Here is a 19,522-nt window from a genome sequence, read left to right on the forward strand (position 1 = left end):
ATAGATATATGACATATGTCTACATTCCAAAAAAATGAGTGAAAGGGGATTTTAATAGAGGTATCATTTAAAAACAACTTTTCTCTCCACTCTAAAATACAGTTGAATACCTCAGACATAGCTCACCTGCCACGTAATCACCAAATTATCCGGCTCTGATCCCAGCCCTTCCACAGCCGTGGGATTTTTATCTGGTTCTAGAAGTTAAACAGCCACATACTCGTCAACTTTGGTCTCTTGCAAACAGTGGCAAACCTTTCTATCTTATTTCATATCACAGAAGTCCTGCTTTACCTGCAGCTTTAGTCAAATACTGCTCCGACGCCTCGCTGGGCAAGCTCCTCCCCAGGCTGTTTACCGCCGTCACTCGGAAGGAATAGTTGACGTAGGGCGACAGCTTCAGCTGGGCTGTGGTCTGAGCTCCAGGGACTTCAGTTTGGTGATGCCACAGGCCCGGCTCGTGCATCGCATCTTCATACTCAATGATGAATTCTGGCCACACCACACACACACAACAAATCCAAGACGTGAATTCAGTCACCCAGTGGTAGGTTGCGAGGATAACGAACAGGACAATCTAACAAGAGCGGCTGAACATGAATTAACTCACTTTCAAGAAAAATTCACTAGAATATTTTGATTTCAGAAGCCTAGCGTCCTCAACACTTAAGCAAATCCAATAAGAGTATGCTTTCTCTAGCATGCTGAGTTTAGCTCCTTAAAATTGTTTAGCAGTGACCCACATATTCCTAGGAAAGTTTAAACATACGAAAAGATGATTGAGTTTTTCATAATGGGAGACGTTACGTGAAATACAGAGGGATACCTGTTCCCACCACACAGACTGGCAAGTCAAATGTTTAACACACTTTGTGAACTATGACACAGGGAAACAAGCATTCTCATACTTTGTGGGAAGTGTAATTGGTACAACTTCTATAGAGGACAATTTAGAACATCTAACAATATTTAACTCAGAGACCCTTTGACTCAGAAATTGTGCTTCCAGCCATTTATTTCGAATAAATGTGCTCATTATGTTCGAAGGCACATGAAAAAGAATCCACATGGCAGCATTGTTTGCAACTGAAACAGCCTAATTGCAAACAACCTACATGTTCATCAATAGGACACTGATTAAATAAATTATGATGCAGCCACACAATGGAATATTCTGCAGCTGTAAAAAATGAATAGGGCTGCTCCACATGCACTGAAACAGAATGATTTCTAAAATATATTGTTAAGTGAAACCAAGTAGGGTTTAGAACATAATCCAGTGTGTGCTGGATACTACAGTTGTATAAAAATAAAAAGATTTACTATAACATATACACCTACACATACGCTTGAAAGTACATGTGTTACCTCTTGGAGGACATACACTGTAACACTGGTGTCACTGGAGGAATTGAGATTCAGGGGTGGGAGGAAGACTTACTTTTCAGTGTATACCTACCCTCTTGTCTCTATTAAAATTTTGTGGTAGGTACATGTTTTACCCTTGTAAAATAGGTATTTATTTGAAACGATATATGCACCCCAATGTTCACTGCAGCACTATGTACAATAAGCCAAGATATGGAAGCAACCTAAATGTCCATCGACAGATGAATGGATAAAGAAGATGTTGCACATACATACAATAGAATATTACTCAGCCATAAAAAGAATAATGCCACCTGCAGCAACATGGATGGTCTTAGAGACGATCATATTAAATGAAGAAAGCCAGGCAGAGAAAGACAAATATCATCTGATATTGCATATATGTGGAATCTAAAAGAAAATGATACAAATGAACTTACATACAAAACAGAAATAGACCCACAGACATAGAAAACAAACTTGTGGTTACCAGAGGGGAAAGGTAGGGGGAGGGATAAATGAGGAGCTTGGGATTGACATATATACACTACTACATATAAAAGAGATAACCAACAAGGACCTACTGTATAGCACAGGGAACTATGCTCAATATTTTGTAATAACCTATAAAGAAGAAGGTCAATAAAATATATGTGTAATTGAATCACTTTGCTGTAAACCTGAAACTAATACAACATTGTAAATCAACTATACTTCAATAAAAGAAAAAGAAATGCAAAAAAAGGTATTTAGATATTCATTAATTGCCTTACATGCCATGTACCAAGATATGAATTAAAGGTACAAAGATGAACTAGAAATATGTGGTGCATTGCTCGGAAGCTCAGCACTTAGAATTCTCCTTCTAATCTATGTTTAATTTGCTGGTGATGTCCAGTTTCATAAACTGATGACCTTCACATTTATATCTTCAGCCCCTATCTCTCACCAGAACTGCAGACTTGGATACTTAATTGCCTACTGAAGAATTCCACATGTTTGTCTAGTACAGCATCTCAAATTGGATGTGACCAAGACTCATCTTGCTCTTCACCCCAACAGGTAGTGACAACTCAGGTCAAAACCTTGAAGTCCTTCTTGGCTCTCTCCTTCTCATATACTCTCAATAGACCTGTTGGCTGTACCTTTAAAATATATTCAAAATCTCAGCTTACCATTTCTCAGCTCCTCCATCACTATAAGGCTATTCCAGGTCACCAAGATCTCTTGTGAGAATTACTGCATAACCTCTTAGCTCACAAGTTCCCAAACTTTCTTAGTTCATGGTATGCTTAGTGTTTCAGTAATTTTTTTCATGGCTCCCTTAGGTCAAAAGAAATACCTAACATTTCTGTGTATTAAGGAGTTAGGTCTATATAATCTAACAAGTGTTTATGTCTTAAAATCTACTGGGCACCGCACAACTTGTCTAACCTTGTAAACAGATTTGATACCACCTTCCTCATTTCCTGTTTCACACTTATTTTCACATGGTACTTGCTTTTTATCACCACAAAGGCTTTGCAGAGATATGACACTGTCACAGTGTGATGTAGCACTATTAATATTTAAACTGTGAACTGCCTCCAGCTAGTATTTCATGGAGTGTCTGACAGATGTCACTGTGTTTTTTAAAAACCAAAATTTGGGGGCTTCCCTGGTGGCTCAGTGGTTAAGAATCCACCTGCCGATGCAGGGGACACGGGTTCGAGCCCTGGTCCAGGAAGATCCCACATGCCGTGGAGCAACTAAGCCCGTGTGCCACAACTACTGAGCCTGCGCTCTAGAGCCCATGAGCCACAACTACTGAGCCCATGTTCCACAACTACTGAAGCCTGCATGCCTAGAGCCCGTGCCCTGCAACAAGAGAAGCCACCGCAATGAGAAGCCCATGCACCACAACGAAGAGTAGCCCCTGCTCACCACAACTAGAGAAAGCCTGTGCACAGCAACAAAGACCCAACACAGCCCCAAAATAATAATAATAAAAACCAAAATTTAAAAATCAAAAACTTAATATCCAGAGGCACCCCTGAGGTTTGCTGAGGTTCTGTATGGTATTTTTCTTTCTTTTTTTTTTTTTTTTTTTTGCGGTACACGGGCCTCTCACTGTCGTGGCCTCTCCTGTTGCAGAGCACAGGCTCTGGACGCGCAGGCTCAGTGGCCATGGCTCACGGGCCCAGCCGCTCCGCGGCATGAACCTGTATCCCCTGCATCGGCAGGCGGACTCTCAACCTCTGCGCCACCAGGGAAGCCCTGTATGGTATTTCAACACATGGTCTGAGAACTGTAGTCCTGCCTGGTCTCCCCACTCTCCCTCTTGTTCCTCTCTAGACCATTTTCAATAGAATAGCCAGTGTGATCCATTCCTCTGCTTCAGGGATCCCCAACCCCCGGGCTGTGAACTGATACTGGTCCGTGGCTTGTTAGGCGAGCGAGGGAAGCTTCAGTTGCCCTTCCCCATTGCTTGCATTACCGCCTGAACCATGGCTCACATTACCACCTGAACCATCCCCCCTCTCCCCCTCCGTGCAAAAACTGGCTTCCACGAAGCTGGTCCCTGGTGCCAAAAAGACTGGGGACCTCTGCTCTACTTAAATCCCTCCAATTCCTTCCCACCCCCTACAAGGGCCTACAAGGCCCTGCACAGTGCACACCCCACTCCACCCGCCAACTCTTTGCCTCTTTGACCTTCTCTCCTACTTCACTTCTCGTTCATTTCACTCCAGCCAGCCACAGTAGCTTCCAAGAGACAAGCTCCTGTCTCAGGGCCTTTGCTGTTTTTCTTGCTCTCCCTGGAAAGGTCTTCCTTCAGCTAACTGCAGAGTGCATTCACTACCTCCCTCCTTATGTCTTTACTGACATACTCAAATGTTACCTTCTTTTTTAAAATTTATTATTTTTTTAATCGGAGTACAGTTGATTCACAATATTGTGTTAGTTTCAGGCATAGAGCAAAGTGATTTGGTTATACATAAATAAATGTATATAACTATATTCTTTTTCCCGATTCTTTTCCTTTATAGTTTATTACAATATATTGAATATAGCTCCCTGTGGTATACAGTAAATCCTTGTTTATTATATATATGGTAGTACACATCTGTTAATCCCAAATTCCTAATTTATTCCTCCCCCCCTTCCCCTTTGGTAACCATAAGTTTGTTTTCTATGTCTATGTGTCTATTTTTGTTTTATAAATTAGTTCATTTGCACTATTTATTAGATTCCACATGTAAGTGATATCATATAATATTTGTCTTTCTCCATCTTACTTCACTTAGTATGATACTTTCTAGGTCCATCCATGTTGCTGCAAATGGCACGATTTCATTCTTTTTTATGGCTGAGTAATATTCCACTGTATATATGTACCACATCTTCTTTATCCATTCATGTGTTGATGGACACTTAGGTTGCTTCTGTGTCTCGGCTACTGTAAATAGTGCCACTATGAACTTTGGGATGAATGTATCTTTTTGAATTAGAGCTTTCATTTTTTCTGTATGTATGCCTAGGGGTGGGATTGCTGGATCATCTGGTAACTCTATTTTCAGTTTTTTAAGGAACCTCCATACTGTTTTCCATATGAATGTTACCTTCTTAAGGGAGCCTTTCCTGACCACCCTGTTTGTAATTATACCCCTGACCCTCATATTCTTTACTCTCCTTCTCCTGCTTTGTTCTTTGCATGGCCCAAACATGGACACACACATAACCATGTGTACAGATATATGTGTGTTTGACTCCTCTTGGAAGCAGATGCAGAGATAGAACTAAATGTGTAGCATATTTATTTGTGGAAGAGTCCACGGAAGATAAAAGAGAGAGAAAGCAGGAGATGGCAGGGAAGATCTTCAGACTATAATGCAGGTCTGACGTCTGAGAAAGGAGAGGGGAAGGAGGTGTGTGTGAAAAAAGCCTCAGACTCCAATACACATAGACTCAGCCAAGTCAGCAAGGAGCCCCAGAGTGAAGTTCTGCAGGAGGCATGGCTGAATCTAGGACCCTCGCTGTGCTCAGTCCCTGGACTAAGCTCAGGAAGAGAGGGGCCTCATGGGAATGCTGCAGCTGATCCCTAGGGAGGGGGCAGCAGATGGAGCCTGTTGTTGACATTCCTTGTAGTGGGTTCTCTCTTAAAAGGAGATCTGAGTAGTGTGTGTATGTGTGTGTGTGCACGTGTGTGTATATATATATATATTTACACACATATATACATATATAATGACATTATACACAATAACATAACACGTATTAATTTTATCTTATTTGTGTCCTCAATTAAAATATAAACTTCATATGGGCAGAGATTTTTGACTGTTTTGTTTTAGAAGAATGCCTGGTACATAATAGGTACTCAGTAAATGTCTGTTGAATGAATGAACGAACGAAAGAGTAGAAAAGCCTTGAAATCTAATGGTATCATTTTAACATGGGTAAAAAGAGTCTCCAAGCATCCTCACCAGCTAAATCTGGCTAATGTACTGAATTAACTGGAAGATTCAGCATGAATGAATACGTGTTCTGATCAAGGACCAAAAACTCCACTGAGAAAGGAACACCACCAAAGAACATAAGATAGAGAGGACGCTTTTGTTTAATTTCATTGGATCTAGTCTGCTTTACCAGCAGGTGCAATAAATCAACACACACATCACTTCAGCAGTATCTTAGGTCATCATCGGAAAGGAATTCAGTCTTCCTGCAGTATTTACCTGAAGGTAGTAATCTATAGTCTAATTTTACTAGGCTCTTCCAGTACCCTTATGGCATGGTCCCTCACCTGATTTTATTCTCTAAGCTGATGTCATCAAGGTGAGGAGGTGACGTTGGTGACTGTGCCACTTTGTAGCCAGGGCTAATGGAAACAAAGAGACCTGATGTCTACCCCCAGTTCTGTTACCAACTGTGGGTTTGAAAAGTCACTTTACTCACCAAGTCTCAATTTCCTAATAGCTAGACTGGTCCTTCTATTGTTTTCTCCCATATTAATGGGCAAAATGAATAACTTGCAATACATCTTCCTACTGTGGTAGAAATTGAAGGTGATTCTTATGCATCTTAAACACAAAATGATAGTGTATTTGCTTAATTAACATCTTCAGCAATTAATTAGTGTCCCAAACCAGAAGTTGTAACCAGGAATAACTCCAGCTCTGAATAACAGAACATAAATAACTGTTTTGATTCTATTAGCAATGAAGCAGAGAATGCCAGCAAATATCTTTTGCAAGGAATTTCAATTACATGGGATACAGTACTTTGAAAATAATCATTAAGTTTATCAGTGAAAAAGCAAATGACACCACATACTTGTAATAGGGCTATTGTTGTCATCGCCTGGGGTCCATGACAGCTGAACACTCCTGTCTAGTTGATCCGTCAATTCTAAATCAAAGGGAGGATTTGGGACATCTGTAGACCAAACACACACATCATAGTTAACCACCCGGCCTTAGGAGGCTCTCCTTTACTCATGATACTATTCTCCGAGGGGACTTTTAAAGACACAGCACACGTAATGGTCAGTGAGCATGCAACTGAAAGGAAATGAAAACAGCTGAGGCTGCTGGGAACACACACGCACACCCAAGAGAACCCCTCAATGAGCTCTGCTTGCTTCTCTTTGAAATGAAACTAAATCCCTTGTCACCAAAGCCAGGGGAGGACATGTATGGTTCTCCAGCACTCTCAGTGCATGTCTTCTCATAAACATAGAGGAGCACAAACAGAAAAAATAATACGGAAGCTGAATTTCTAATAAATGGGAAACAGAGAATAGGAAATGCTGGAAAACAAATACAGGCAAATATACATGCTATTAAAAGAAGATGCAAGTATTCTTTCTGAAACATGCTAAATTACAGATTTGGGGGCACCTGAAGAATATTTATATTTTTAAGGGAATTCTAAAATTGATGCTATGCAGGTAGCCCTTGGCATGCAACCTTATGTGGAAGCTCAGTACAAGTCAGTCAGGCACACAGGGAGGTGTGTTTATTCTCAGAGGACACCAGGGTACAGATGCCTGTTGGGACGAAGGTGTCTGAGGAGTATGTCTGCCTCTTCTAATGGTGCTGCTGAGATCTAGAGAGTTAATGTTTCCCCTGGGTCTTTTCCTGACTTGCTCTTGGCAGTAACTCTGGCTCTTGGGGGAATCAGAGGCCATAGAAAAATATGGGCACTTCTTTCCTACCAGTAAAGAAGCAGTAAATGTCTACAAAGGACAGGTCTTCTATAGCATAACTCATAATACTATGTAACATCCAGCTGAATTTTCACCACAAAATTAATTTTTGTATTTATATGTGGAATAAGCATGAGGGTTCTTTAATCAAAAAGATTTTGGGAAAAAAATTGATTTATCTTCCCAACTCAGAAAAATCATGCGACGTGAAAGTGTCCTCTTTTTCGTCTTTCTTTAGTGATTTATCTTCTGTGAACACAGTGAGTTGGTGGTTTTCTTTGATAGAAAGGTCAAATGTTGTACTAAGCATCCATTGTTTTCCTATGTAAATTTCTTGAAAATGGAATCCCCAAACAACATTTAGTTTTCCAAAACAATTTTTAATAGATTGAAATGAAAACCTAAGTTGTGGAATGATATTTGAAATTGATTTTTCAGTCTGTAAAATATGGACGATAGCTTTTGAAAAAGCACTATGCTACTTTACAAGGAAATGCTGTCAAAGAGGGACTTTTAGCAAACAAAATGACTTTGCAATAACACATGAAATATTTGGAAGTGAGTGGCAATATATTCAGTGAAAAGTTCCAGAATTATAATGAAGAAATGATTTATAGCAGTAAATGGACAACATGGCAGAACACCTGACAGAACCCTTTTCCTTAAAGAAACACAATGACATGATAGAGAAAAGAAAGTAATGGACTTCTTCTGTACATGTGAAATTGTTTGAAAGAAAACAGAGAAAAGGACTCATATTAGTTTACCGTAAATGGGAGCTGGAGTTGGAGTAGGAGCTAGAAAGGACAGTAATATAAAGGAGTTTAATCAAAATTAGTAGTGGACAGATATAAGATAGCACAAGAAAACAAAGACTGAGCCTGATTAAGATTATAAAACTGAGCCTTGGGCTTCCCTGGTGGCGCAGTTGTTGAGAGTCCGCCTGCCGATGCAGGGGACACGGGTTCGTACCCTGGTCTGGGAGGATCCCACGTGCCGCGGAGCGGCTGGGCTCGTGAGCCATGGCCGCTGAGCCTGTGCATCTGGAGCCTGTGCTCCGCAACGGGAGAGCCCACAACAGTGAGAGGCCCGAGTACCGCCAAAAAAAATAATAATAAAAAATAAAAATAAAACTGAGCCTTATGCTTAGCTGTGAGACACAGCATTGATAAACATTCAGTAACAACATAGGGGGGAACCCCCTTCGATTATAAATAAAGGTAGATCATTTCCCCCCAGTTTTCTCATAAAAATATCACTAATGTGCTTAACCACCATTTTATTGCAGTGTTGCTACAGAGTACATTTATACTGAAATTACTGCCTCAAAGGCATCTTCCAAAGAAGAAAGATGTGGGTATTTAACTCACCTATAAAATGCTAAAACTGTAACAAGCAAACAGTTACTACTGACAATCTTTCCTTTCAGCCTCAAACAGGGCAGCCAGTTGTGCTGTATGTGTTCTAGCTCTTACCGACGACGCTGAGCACAGCACTGGCCGAAACGTTGTCCAGAGTTGTGTTGGCCGCACATGTGTAGGTCCCACCATCATCATCACTGACGTCAGCGACCACCAAATGGTCCTTGTCAACAGTGAACCTGTAATTATCACATGCTCAGAGCGGCTGGAGTGGACATCCCACCACACCCAATGACGGTTTTACTGGCATGAAAGCAACTGTGAACTTGGTAAAAGGGAAAGATGATAAAGATTTGCAGCACATTAGAGCTAAAATCCTATACAATACATGCCACTCTGATAATGATGAAAGTTGGAAAACGTTTTGAAAGAGTGAGAAGCTTGGGTTAGAAAATGATGTCAAGTCATTTAGTCTGACGGCTTTCAACCACGCCTCTGGAGTTTTAGGAGCTTCCTTAAGACCAGGGGCATCTAGAGCTGAGCTGGGGGCAGCTCCAGTTACCCTGAAGAGATGGCTTTTCTAGGCTTCTTCTACCACTCATCTGGCTCAATTTCTAACAAAGTGTGTATTTTTAAATAATTTGATATTAATTATTAATTATTTTTTTAATTGAACTATAGTTGATTTACAGTGTTTCAGGTATACAGCTAAGGGATTCAGTTATATATATATATATATATAAAATACTCTTTTTCAGATTCTTTTCCATCATAGGTTATTACTGGCTACTGAATATAGTTCCCTGTGCTATACAGTAGGCCCTTGTTGTTTATTTTATATATAGTAGTGTGTATCGTTAATCCCAAATTCCCACATAGTTCTTTTAAGGGCCATTTACAAGCAACAGGGCACCATTTGGGCATAGTTGAAAGAAGCCACAGAAACCATTTCTACCAGCAGACAACACTCCTTCCCGTCGGGGTGATGCTTGTAGCCCCTCTGCATCAGCTAAAATTCTCGTCTTTGACTGTGTGTACTTTGTCAAATCCAGAGCCTCACCTGGAAAGTGGGCGTATGACCTTTCTTTCGCACCAAGCTAAAGGAATGCAACGTGCTCAGGCTCTTTCAAATTCTTTACCTGTTTTTTTTTTTTTTTCTTCTCCTCCTTCTACTTGCTTTAGGTAAAATGAAAACTCCCCATCCAAATAAAAACTAGTGTCCTGTAAAATACTGATGAAGATTGAGGCTCACTCTGATGATTAAAGAGATCGTATTTCTGCTTATTTGTAAAATGGGAGAAAACATCTGTTGAGAGCGCACCGTACAAGTTAGAAAACAATGGATGTTGTTTCAAGACCTGAAAGGTTTTTCACGTCCTGAATTACACAGGAGACCAACACAAAGACAGGCAAACATTCTCAGGGTCTTATTTCTATAACTTGATACCTTTTTAGGTCCAAATATTCTATAGCATGAAGAGAAAATGTATATCTACTTTGGAGACAGAGCAGACTTCAGAAACTTTAAGAACATAACCATTAAGTTACTGTACAAGAAACCTTTAGTTCAAGAGCAGCTTAAAGAGAGAAGGAAGAGGAAGGAAAGAAATTGTCTTCAAATACCTCCCGTCACTGGGCAGCTCCCCGTGGTCCTTTAGCCACGTGACGGTCGGGATTAAAGTGTGATCGTGTTTCACTATGCATTCAAAGGACACCGTGCTCCCTCTTTGCACAACTGCATATTCAGGCTGTTTAATGATCCTCGTTGGATCTGAAATGGAAAGTTACCGTTATCCATTGCCAAAGCTGGAGAATTTAACAGAATCAAGACATAGAGAACAGACGTGTGGTTGCCAAGGTGGGAGGAGGGTGGGGGAAGAATGGACTGGGAGTTTGGGGGTAGCAGATGCAAACTATTATATATAGGGTGGATAAACAACAAGGTCCTACTGTAGAGCACAGAGAACTATATTCTATATCCTGTGATAAACCATAATGGAAAAGAATATGAAAAAGAATGCATATATGTGTAACTGAATCACTTTGCTGTACAGCAGAAATTAACAAAACATCGTAAATCAATTACATTTCAATAAAGTAAATTTTTTTTTTTTTAAAGCTGGAGAATTTGCTCAAAGTCTCATAATACTGAAGAAACGTTTGTCACCTCTGCCTCACCTTTGATCTCTAAGTGAATGTCATTCTTCGCCATTCCTAACTTATTCCTTGCAACACACGTATAAGTCCCCGTACTGTCCTTCTGGGCCACAGGAATTTCCAAAGTTCCATTTTCATGTAAAACATAGATATCTTCACGAAGAGCACTCCCTTTAGCGCCTTTAAACCTTCATTATGAAAATGATCGCAAAGAGGAATAAAAATATTATAATTTGAAGTCAGACATGAAACGCCCCGTTCAAGGTCCGACACACCATACGATCTGCATTACAGCATCAAGGTCAGAGACGTCTGGAATCTGCACAAGTATGTTGCATGCTTGTAAATCAGGGGGGTTAATGCAAAGACAGATGTCAAACTGGAGAATTCAGCGATAAATGGTGCTTGAAGAATTAGGATGACAATACAAAACAATTTGTAATTTTCATTATAAGAGATTCATAACTTAATGAACACATTATTACCTATTTTATCTCTAATAAGTCATAAAATAGACACAATGAAGACTGCTCTTTTTTTTTTTTTTTTTTGCGGTACGCGGGCCTCGCTCCGCGGCATGTGGGATCTTCCCGGACCGGGGCACGAACCATGTCCCCTGCGTCGGCAGGCAGACTCTCAACCACTGCGCTACCAAGGAAGCCCAAGACTGCTCTTCTGGACCCTTCCCCCCCCTACTGTGATGTGTTTGTAACTCCATCTACATGTTACAATGCTAAAGAGATATTGACTTCAAGGTTACAAGGGTTGTACTTTCGAGAGTATAAATAGGAAAATATCCAGGGAAGGAGAAGAAGAAAGTATGCATGTAAAGTATGTCCACATTGAGCTTCCAGGTTAGTGTCAGACAGGAGAAGTGAGGATGGATGAAAAGCCGTGTGAAACTAAGCGTTAATCCATCTCCCTGGCTAGGAAATTTTCTGCACAAGCATCCGTGTTTGGGCTTTAATCCTACACCTGGCTTTAATCTCACACCAGGAAGTGGAGCCCCACATAGCGTCTGGCACCTGATAGACAATCCATAAACGAATGCTCCAATTTTCTTTCACTCATTCTTTCTGAGCTGCTGCCTCTCCTGGCCTTGTCTCTTTCAGCTCATGCTAAGGATGAGCAGGACTGGTGCCACGAGTGGTACGCGAAAAGGGATGGTCTAAAGAGGGAGGGAAAGGGTACAGGGGAGCGTGGCTGGGTCCAAGCCAGGACACTCAGTGGCAGAGGAACACTGGTAATAGAAAATTCTGTTTTTTAAGCTTATGGACCCTGCGTCCGCCCCAAATGATATTTTATTATCAAGGAATGTCCCCCAACCCGTCGCTCTAGCCACCATTCATGACGTCCCGGGTGATGTCCGTAGCACTGTAAAATACAGCCACTTTAATTTTTTTCAAAAACACTTGCATATCCCTCTGGGGTGGACAAAGAGTGTTGCCAAAGAGATCATCCATGTGATATTATTTACCACAGAGTGAGTCGTTAATAAAAATTTGTGAATACAGTTAATAATTAATAGGATGATGGCTTCTGCACCGCCTTTCTCCTGTCTGTTCTCTAACACCCCACATATTGGGAAATTTGAAGGCTTTGGCAAATGTAAATATGACAAACAGATATGGCCACTACTTACCACTCGATGGTAGGGAGAGGAGACCCAAAGAAGGCACAGTCTAGTAAGGCAGGCCTGTTGGCAATGACTTGATAGAGTGTGTCCGCAGTCGTAAGGATTCGTGGTGGCTCAGCTGAAAACGTTTTGGAAAGGTAAAGTAAATATTAAAATAAAATAAACCCTTAGGTCCACCTGTATTTTATTGTATTTTTTTTTTCAGGCCATTAGTATTCATGTTAAGGCGCAGCCCATGTTCTCTCTCCCCTTATGTTCTCGGGCAAGTATGACCCTGCCGGTCACTCAAAGTGGAAAAATGCAAGTTTCCTCCTTCTGCCTCATGTCCTGTCTCTTAATCAGGCACAGCACTTTAATAACTGATTTCTTTATCTATATCTCCAACTACACTGTGAGTTCCTTGCAGGCAGGAAATGGGACTTTTTATTGTTTTCTCATCATAAGCCAGCACAGTGTCTCGCACAAAAAATAATGGCCAAATACATTTTTGTTGGATGACTGGCCCATCAGAACCTCGGGGTAATAACGGGGGTGGGTGGGGGGCAGTGGTGGCGGACATCCAAGTCGGCAGAAAAAAAGCAGAATGCTGATGACTCAAAAGAGCGCCCGAATCAAAACTGCCTCCTTTCCGTCCACCAACACCTTAACGGCTCAGCTCTTCCTGTGATTTACTGACCCTCATTCCAAGCATGAAGGAAAAACTACCACATATTGGTTGGCTTCCTGACCCTAATTTTGTCTGAAAGGGAACCTACTCCACTTACAGAGGTGAAATATAATTCCCCGGCATCATGAAAACAATTCTCACATAAATTCTTAAACAAATTTGGTATTTTAGTAGTTTTGTCCCATATGAGAAATACAATGTGCACACAAACCCAGCCCTTTCAGAATATGTTTATGTCACCGTTTCCTAAACATATTAATTATTATGAATTGATAAATAAATGTACATTGTGACTTAGGTCACGGCCAAACATTATGATTAATGACTTACGTTCAAAAATCAGAATCATGAAATTGTCATGCAACTTGTCAGTTTCTAAGGCTGGAACAAGCAGCCACATTCAGTTAGGAAGAGCAGACCTATGCCCTTTTCCTTTTGAGGGGTTTGACACAATGTAACTGTCTATGAACAGAGCAGCCTCTTTGATTATCTCTACAATGAGGAATTTGCCATTGTAGAAACCACGGTATGAAAGAACGTTAACGCCAGACTGTAATTTCCTTTAGGGCATCCACGGTATGAAAGAACTAAGGCCAGACTGTAATTTCCTTTAGGGCAAGGTTTGTATCTTATCCATCTTTGCATATCCCTTACAGCTCCAAGTTCTGTGCCACTGCCTAGCAGATGCTTAATATATTTCTGCGGAATGAATGAAAAACAACAGCAGTCATTAATTTAATTTGCCATGTCTTTAATAAAGGGAGAGCTTACCCAGGACATTTACAAATGCGTTTGCCAGTAAATATCCATATTCGTTAGACGCATTACACTGATACACCGCACTTGATCTTTCTTGAACGTTTGAAAAAATAATGGTATCGCCATCTATTTTTCTGCTGGGGTCATCAGGGGCAACTGTTTGGGTGTAAAAATAAAAAGTATATATTCATTCCTCTTTGCTTAAAAGATGTAAAGCTTGAACTTTGATTTACAGTAAGTGGAAGACTGATCTAGGTATATGCAATAAGAAAAAGAAGACCAACAACCCAAGTAGAAATGACAGTGTTCCTTCCTCATAATTTAGTCAACACTTATCATCAGGGGTATATGCTTGATAACCATTTAGTTTTAAAAGGATTGATTCTTCTCAATATTATTTTGAGAGACGCAGGGGAAAAAAAGCAACATGTTAGGTGTAAACCGCAATACAAATTCAGAAAAACATTACCTTGTTCACAAAGAAATTATGGTAATTTTTGAGAAGCCAAATGAATTATCAAGAGACAGCAAAATCTACTCCAAAAATAGAGAAATCCTTTAGATCATCCAAACCTGTGTCTTTTAAAAGTCTCTTATTGAAATAGATTGATAAATAAATAAATATGTAAACAAATATAGGGCTAACAATCAAATGTGAAAATATGTATTTTCATGTTTTGACAATTCCTGAGGCTGAAGTAAAAATCAATTATGTGAGATTTCCCTTAAAGGCAGCAGTTTCAGCTAACTCTCTCAAATACTTAAAAAAATGTTAAGACCAGGACTGATCCTTACTGAAGCCAAATGGAACAGGTTGGTAATATAATATATGAGAATTCAGTCCAAGGTGTGCCCCAAAATTTGGAAGTGCTATGCTATTGGACATAATTTCCTTTTTGTGAACACTAAGTCTTAGGCTGTGACATTACATGGCTTTAAAAGTACACTAAGGACTTCCTTGGTGGTGCCACGGTTGGGAATCCGCTTGCCAATGCGGGGACAAGGGTTCGAGCCCCGTTCCAGGAAGATCCCACATGCTGCGGAGCAACTAAGCCCGTGCACCACAACTACTGAGCCTGCGCTCTAGAGCCCACGAGCCACAACTACTGAAGCCCATGTGCCTAGAGCCCGTGCTCCGCAAGAAGGGAAGCCACCACAATGAGAAGCCCGCGCACAGCAATGAAGTGTAGCCCCAGCTCGCCGCAACTAGAGAAAGTCGGCAGCAATGAAGACCTGATGCAGCCAAAAATAAATTAAAAAAAAAAATACTCTGAAAGGGGTAGTAGGTGTCTGTCTCAGCATGCTGACCAAAATCAAATCTAAATATAAGCACCCATATATTCAATATCCTGTGATAAATCATAATGGAAAAGAATATGAAAAAGAATATATATATGTAAAACTGAATCACTTTGCTGTACAGCAGAAATTAATGCAACATGGTAAATCAGCTATACTTCAATAAAGTAAATTAAAAAAATAAATAACAGCACCATTCCTCTTAAACTGCTCTTGCACCTTGAACCACTTAATAGCCTTTACTTTCATTCTAAACACCTTTTTTTCTTTTTTTTTTTAAGATTTTTTTGATGTGGACTATTTTTAAAGTCTTTATTGAATTTGTTACAATATTGCTTTTTGTGTGTGTGACTTGGGTTTTCAGCCACTTTAAAAAGCTTCAAATAGCTGGTTCGTCTGTGGTTTATTAATGAACATAAATAATAAAAATAAATCAAACTATAGTTATTTATCCTTGTTTTATCACACATATTCAAAGTATTATGCCTACTTGTACTGCATTAGCTTCTACTGACGCTGAACAAGTTACTCCAAACTTAGTGGCTTAAAATCACACAAATTTACTATCACACAGTTCTGAATGTAGTCGTATGTCTGACACTGTCATCACAATCAGTAGCTAATTTAGGAAATCATCTTAGATGCTCCAACTAGTTCAACTAGTGACAGGTGAGCCAAGATGCTTTGAGTTGGCATCTTAGCTCACATCCGCTGTTTATGACTCCAATGATTTCAAAATGGCCTTAAGGAACATGTTCTTTCTAACCAGAAGAAAAATACAAGTTTCAACTCCTTTGACAGAGCATAGATTTCCTCAGTAAATGACAGCAGAGGACTGACACGCCACACTAGCCTAGGGAGTGCACTAGTGCTGCGGCCGGCAGCCAGGTACCCGGAGAATGCAGCATCCCTCAGGGCAGCCCGTGTCCCTTGTCCCACATCCCAAGTCTAGGATCATCGGGGCCTTTCTGACACATACTCTCAGCAATGTCTTTCCGCTGCCTCAGCAAGGCGTGCTGGTGCAGAGCAGCATTTTGGGAATCTCTTTCTCTGTCAATTATTCTTAGCACTTTTGGACCCAGCAGTTGAGCACTCAGTGCTGGGTCTCCTCAGGGGACCCCCAGTGCACAGGCCATGTCCATTCTGACTGCACCTCTGTGCACCCAGCAGGCAGTGGAGGGCCAGGAGTCCCTCCAAATTCCTCGAATATACTAAGCTCTTAAAAATTACATCACCATGTGTTTAATGCGTATAGAGTTCTGGTTTTCCAAGATGAGAAAGTTCTGGAGATCTATTTCATAATAGTGTGAATGTACTATAACATTACTGAACTATATGCTTAAAAATGGTTAAGATGGTAAATTTTCTGTTATGTATGTTTTTTTAATATTGAAGTACAGTTGATTTACAATGCTGTGCCAGTCTCTACTGTACAGCAAAGTGACTCAGTTTTCTACATATATACATTCTTTTTTCAATAATCTGTTCGTGTGTGTGTGTTAGTTTCTGCTGTATAACAAAGTGGATCAGCTATACGTATACATATATCCCCATATCCCCTCCCTCTTGCGTCTCCCTCCCACGCTCCCTATCCCACCCCTCTAGGTGGTCACAAAGCACGAGCTGATCTCCCTGTGCTACGCGTCTGCTTCTCACTAGCTAACTACTTTACATTCCATGATCGTTTATCCGAGGAGATTGGATATAGTTCCCTGTGCTACACAGTAGGATCTGTTATGTGTTTTTTTAACCACAGTAAAAAGTTACCTCACCATGAACATGGAAGACTAGTGCAATTCACAAAGTCAGTAGGACGATCTTCCCCTAGTAGGGATTCATCAAGCACAATATACACCATTTAAAAGAGCTTTTAGGGGCTTCCCTGGTGGCGCAGTGGTTGAGAATCCGCCTGCCGATGCAGGGGACACGGGTTCGTGCCCTGGTCCGGGAAGATCCCACATGCCGCGGAGCAACTAAGCCCGTGAGCCATGGCCGCTGGGCCTGCGCGTCCGGAGCCTGTGCTCCGCAACGGGAGAGGCCACAGCAGTGAGAGGCCCGCATACCGCAAAAAAAAAAAAAAAAAAAAAAAAAAAAAAAAAAAAAAAAAAAAAAATAAAAGAGCTTTTATGTAGCCCACAGTTGCATTTTTTTTCTTTTTGCTATCAATTCTTTACAATGTTATTCTTTGCTTGAGAGGTATCTGAGTGTAACTGCCGTATTTCTGCTAAATGATGCAGCCTCCAAATATTTGTTTTTGGCGAGGTATTTAGAAATTAAATAAACCCTTTAGGTGAGAGTAATAAGAGTGGAAAAGCAGATATTTCTCCATGGGGATTTGGTCTCCATTCTCCTTAAGCACTTACTAAAGAAACACAAGCAAACCCAGGAAATCTCACGGTGACATATGGAAGCTCAATGGGTACTGGACAAAGAATCAAATTGCTAGTGCAGAGAGACTTGAAGCCTTTGGACTCTGTGTGCTGGCTACTGGGTGGGAGTAACTCTCCAGTATCCAAACCCAAATTACCCAAAGGAATAAGAACTAATTCTGGGAATAATCAACTTCTATTGCCATAAATGCACACTGGGGAAAGAAACTGAAGAGCATAGAATTACCACCATACAACCTAAAGCCCCAAAGGTAAGGTTCAGAACTGGGGTGATAGTCTCCCAACAATGGTTTCTTTTATTCTACCTCTCCTGACATAGCTGGCCAAAACCATGAACGCTTCCAACACTTAGAAACTGAGAATAATAACAGCGAGTGTCACCTTACATGTAAAAAGTACTATCAAGTTTTAAAATATTTTTATATCTATATTTTTATATCTATTGCATAATTTGATTTTAAAAAGAGCTTTGTGGTCTACGGCCATACTACCCTGAATGCACCCAATCTCGTCTGATCTCGGAAGCTAAGCAGGGTCAGGCCTGGTTAGTACTTGGATGGGAGACTGCCTGGGAATATTGGGTGCTGTAGACTTAAAAATAAAATAAAATTAAATTAAAATAAAAAGAGCTTTGTGAAACAGATTAAGTAGATAGTAGTATATGCACCTCAGAGATGAGAAATTACAGACTTAATGGTTTGTTTAATGCACGATTACTGCTCAGATTTTCTGAGTTAGTCTCCTTTATAAACATCTCCTGAAATCTGAACGTCGGAGCATAATGTAGAACAAATCTCTGGGGGAAGAGATGACTTTTCTTCTCCATCTAGGCATTCTATCCCCTATAAGCGATGTCACTGAGCCCTTTCCTTAAAAAAAAAAATTAATTAATTAATTTATTTTTGGCTTATTGGGTCTTGGTTGCTGTGTGCGGGCTTTCTCTAGTTGCAGCAAGTGGGGGCTATTCTTCGTTGCAGCGTGCGGGCTTCTCATTGTGGTGGCTTCTTTTGTTGTGGAGCACGGGCTCTAGGTGTGTGGGCTCCAGTAGTTGCAGCACGCGGGCTCAGTAGTTGCAGCGCGTGGGCTCTAGGGCACATGGGTTTCAGTAGTTGTAGCACGCAGGCTCAGTAGTTGTGGTGCATGGGCTTAGTTGCTCTGTGGCATGTGGGATCTCCCTGGACCAGGGATCGAACCCGTGTCCCCTGCATTGGCAGGCGGATTCTTAACCACTGTGCCACTGGGGAAGTCCCTGAGTCCTTCACTTTTGAGAAGAGGAAGAAGAAAGATGCCTTGGTGGAATCTTGGGTCGATCCTGGACCACGCCTCCGTTCCCCTGCCTGCTCATCATGTGTTACTGGCTTTCAATCTCTTCCTCCCATGTCAGCAAAATATGTAACTGTGGTAGGAGGAGGTCTTCTGTCCATTCTTATTTCCTTCATTCCATCCCCTTCTCATCTTTTAGAGAAAAGGGGCCTTTTAACGTAATAATAGTGTGATCTTACATATGCTCCATGTGGAAGGATCTGAGAGATCTACCCCAACTCACATGTGCGATCATTAAAGATCTACAAGTGTTAGGCTCTATGCTGCCTTCTAGGACAGGGACAGGAATCTCGGTGTCCACAGTCTTGACCTTGGACATTTTCTTTCTGATCCTGGGTTCTACTTCCACATCCTCCCAGACACTGCAGGTCACAC

The 19,522-nt window shown here is 40.9% G+C and overlaps 1 protein-coding gene and 1 non-coding gene across 24 annotated transcripts in view; one reads left to right on the plus strand and one right to left on the minus strand.

Moving 5' to 3' along the window:
- NRCAM (neuronal cell adhesion molecule) overlaps nt 1–19,522 on the minus strand; it is a 314,557-nt gene that overhangs the window by 40,045 nt on the left and 254,990 nt on the right. For 14 of the 23 annotated variants that reach the window (XM_067042862.1, XM_067042852.1, XM_067042847.1 and 11 more), the window contains 9 exons: nt 14,148–14,291; nt 12,716–12,827; nt 11,095–11,261; nt 10,540–10,687; nt 9,031–9,155; nt 8,323–8,352; nt 6,682–6,783; nt 295–492; nt 127–197 (listed from right to left, as the gene is read on the minus strand). In XM_067042862.1, coding sequence (XP_066898963.1) covers nt 127–197; nt 295–492; nt 6,682–6,783; nt 8,323–8,352; nt 9,031–9,155; nt 10,540–10,687; nt 11,095–11,261; nt 12,716–12,827; nt 14,148–14,291 — 1,097 coding nt within the window. The remainder of the gene's footprint in view (nt 1–126; nt 198–294; nt 493–6,681; nt 6,784–8,322; nt 8,353–9,030; nt 9,156–10,539; nt 10,688–11,094; nt 11,262–12,715; nt 12,828–14,147; nt 14,292–19,522) is intronic. The other 9 variants (XM_067042868.1, XM_067042865.1, XM_067042855.1 and 6 more) reach the window with 1 other exon arrangement.
- On the plus strand, nt 18,299–18,417 carry LOC131763089 (5S ribosomal RNA). The gene has a single exon (XR_009337490.1). It is a non-coding gene; the product is annotated as a 5S ribosomal RNA (ribosomal RNA).

The sequence above is a fragment of the Kogia breviceps genome, chromosome 9 (genome assembly GCF_026419965.1).
Source record: "Kogia breviceps isolate mKogBre1 chromosome 9, mKogBre1 haplotype 1, whole genome shotgun sequence".
Taxonomy (NCBI): Eukaryota; Metazoa; Chordata; class Mammalia; order Artiodactyla; family Physeteridae; genus Kogia; species Kogia breviceps.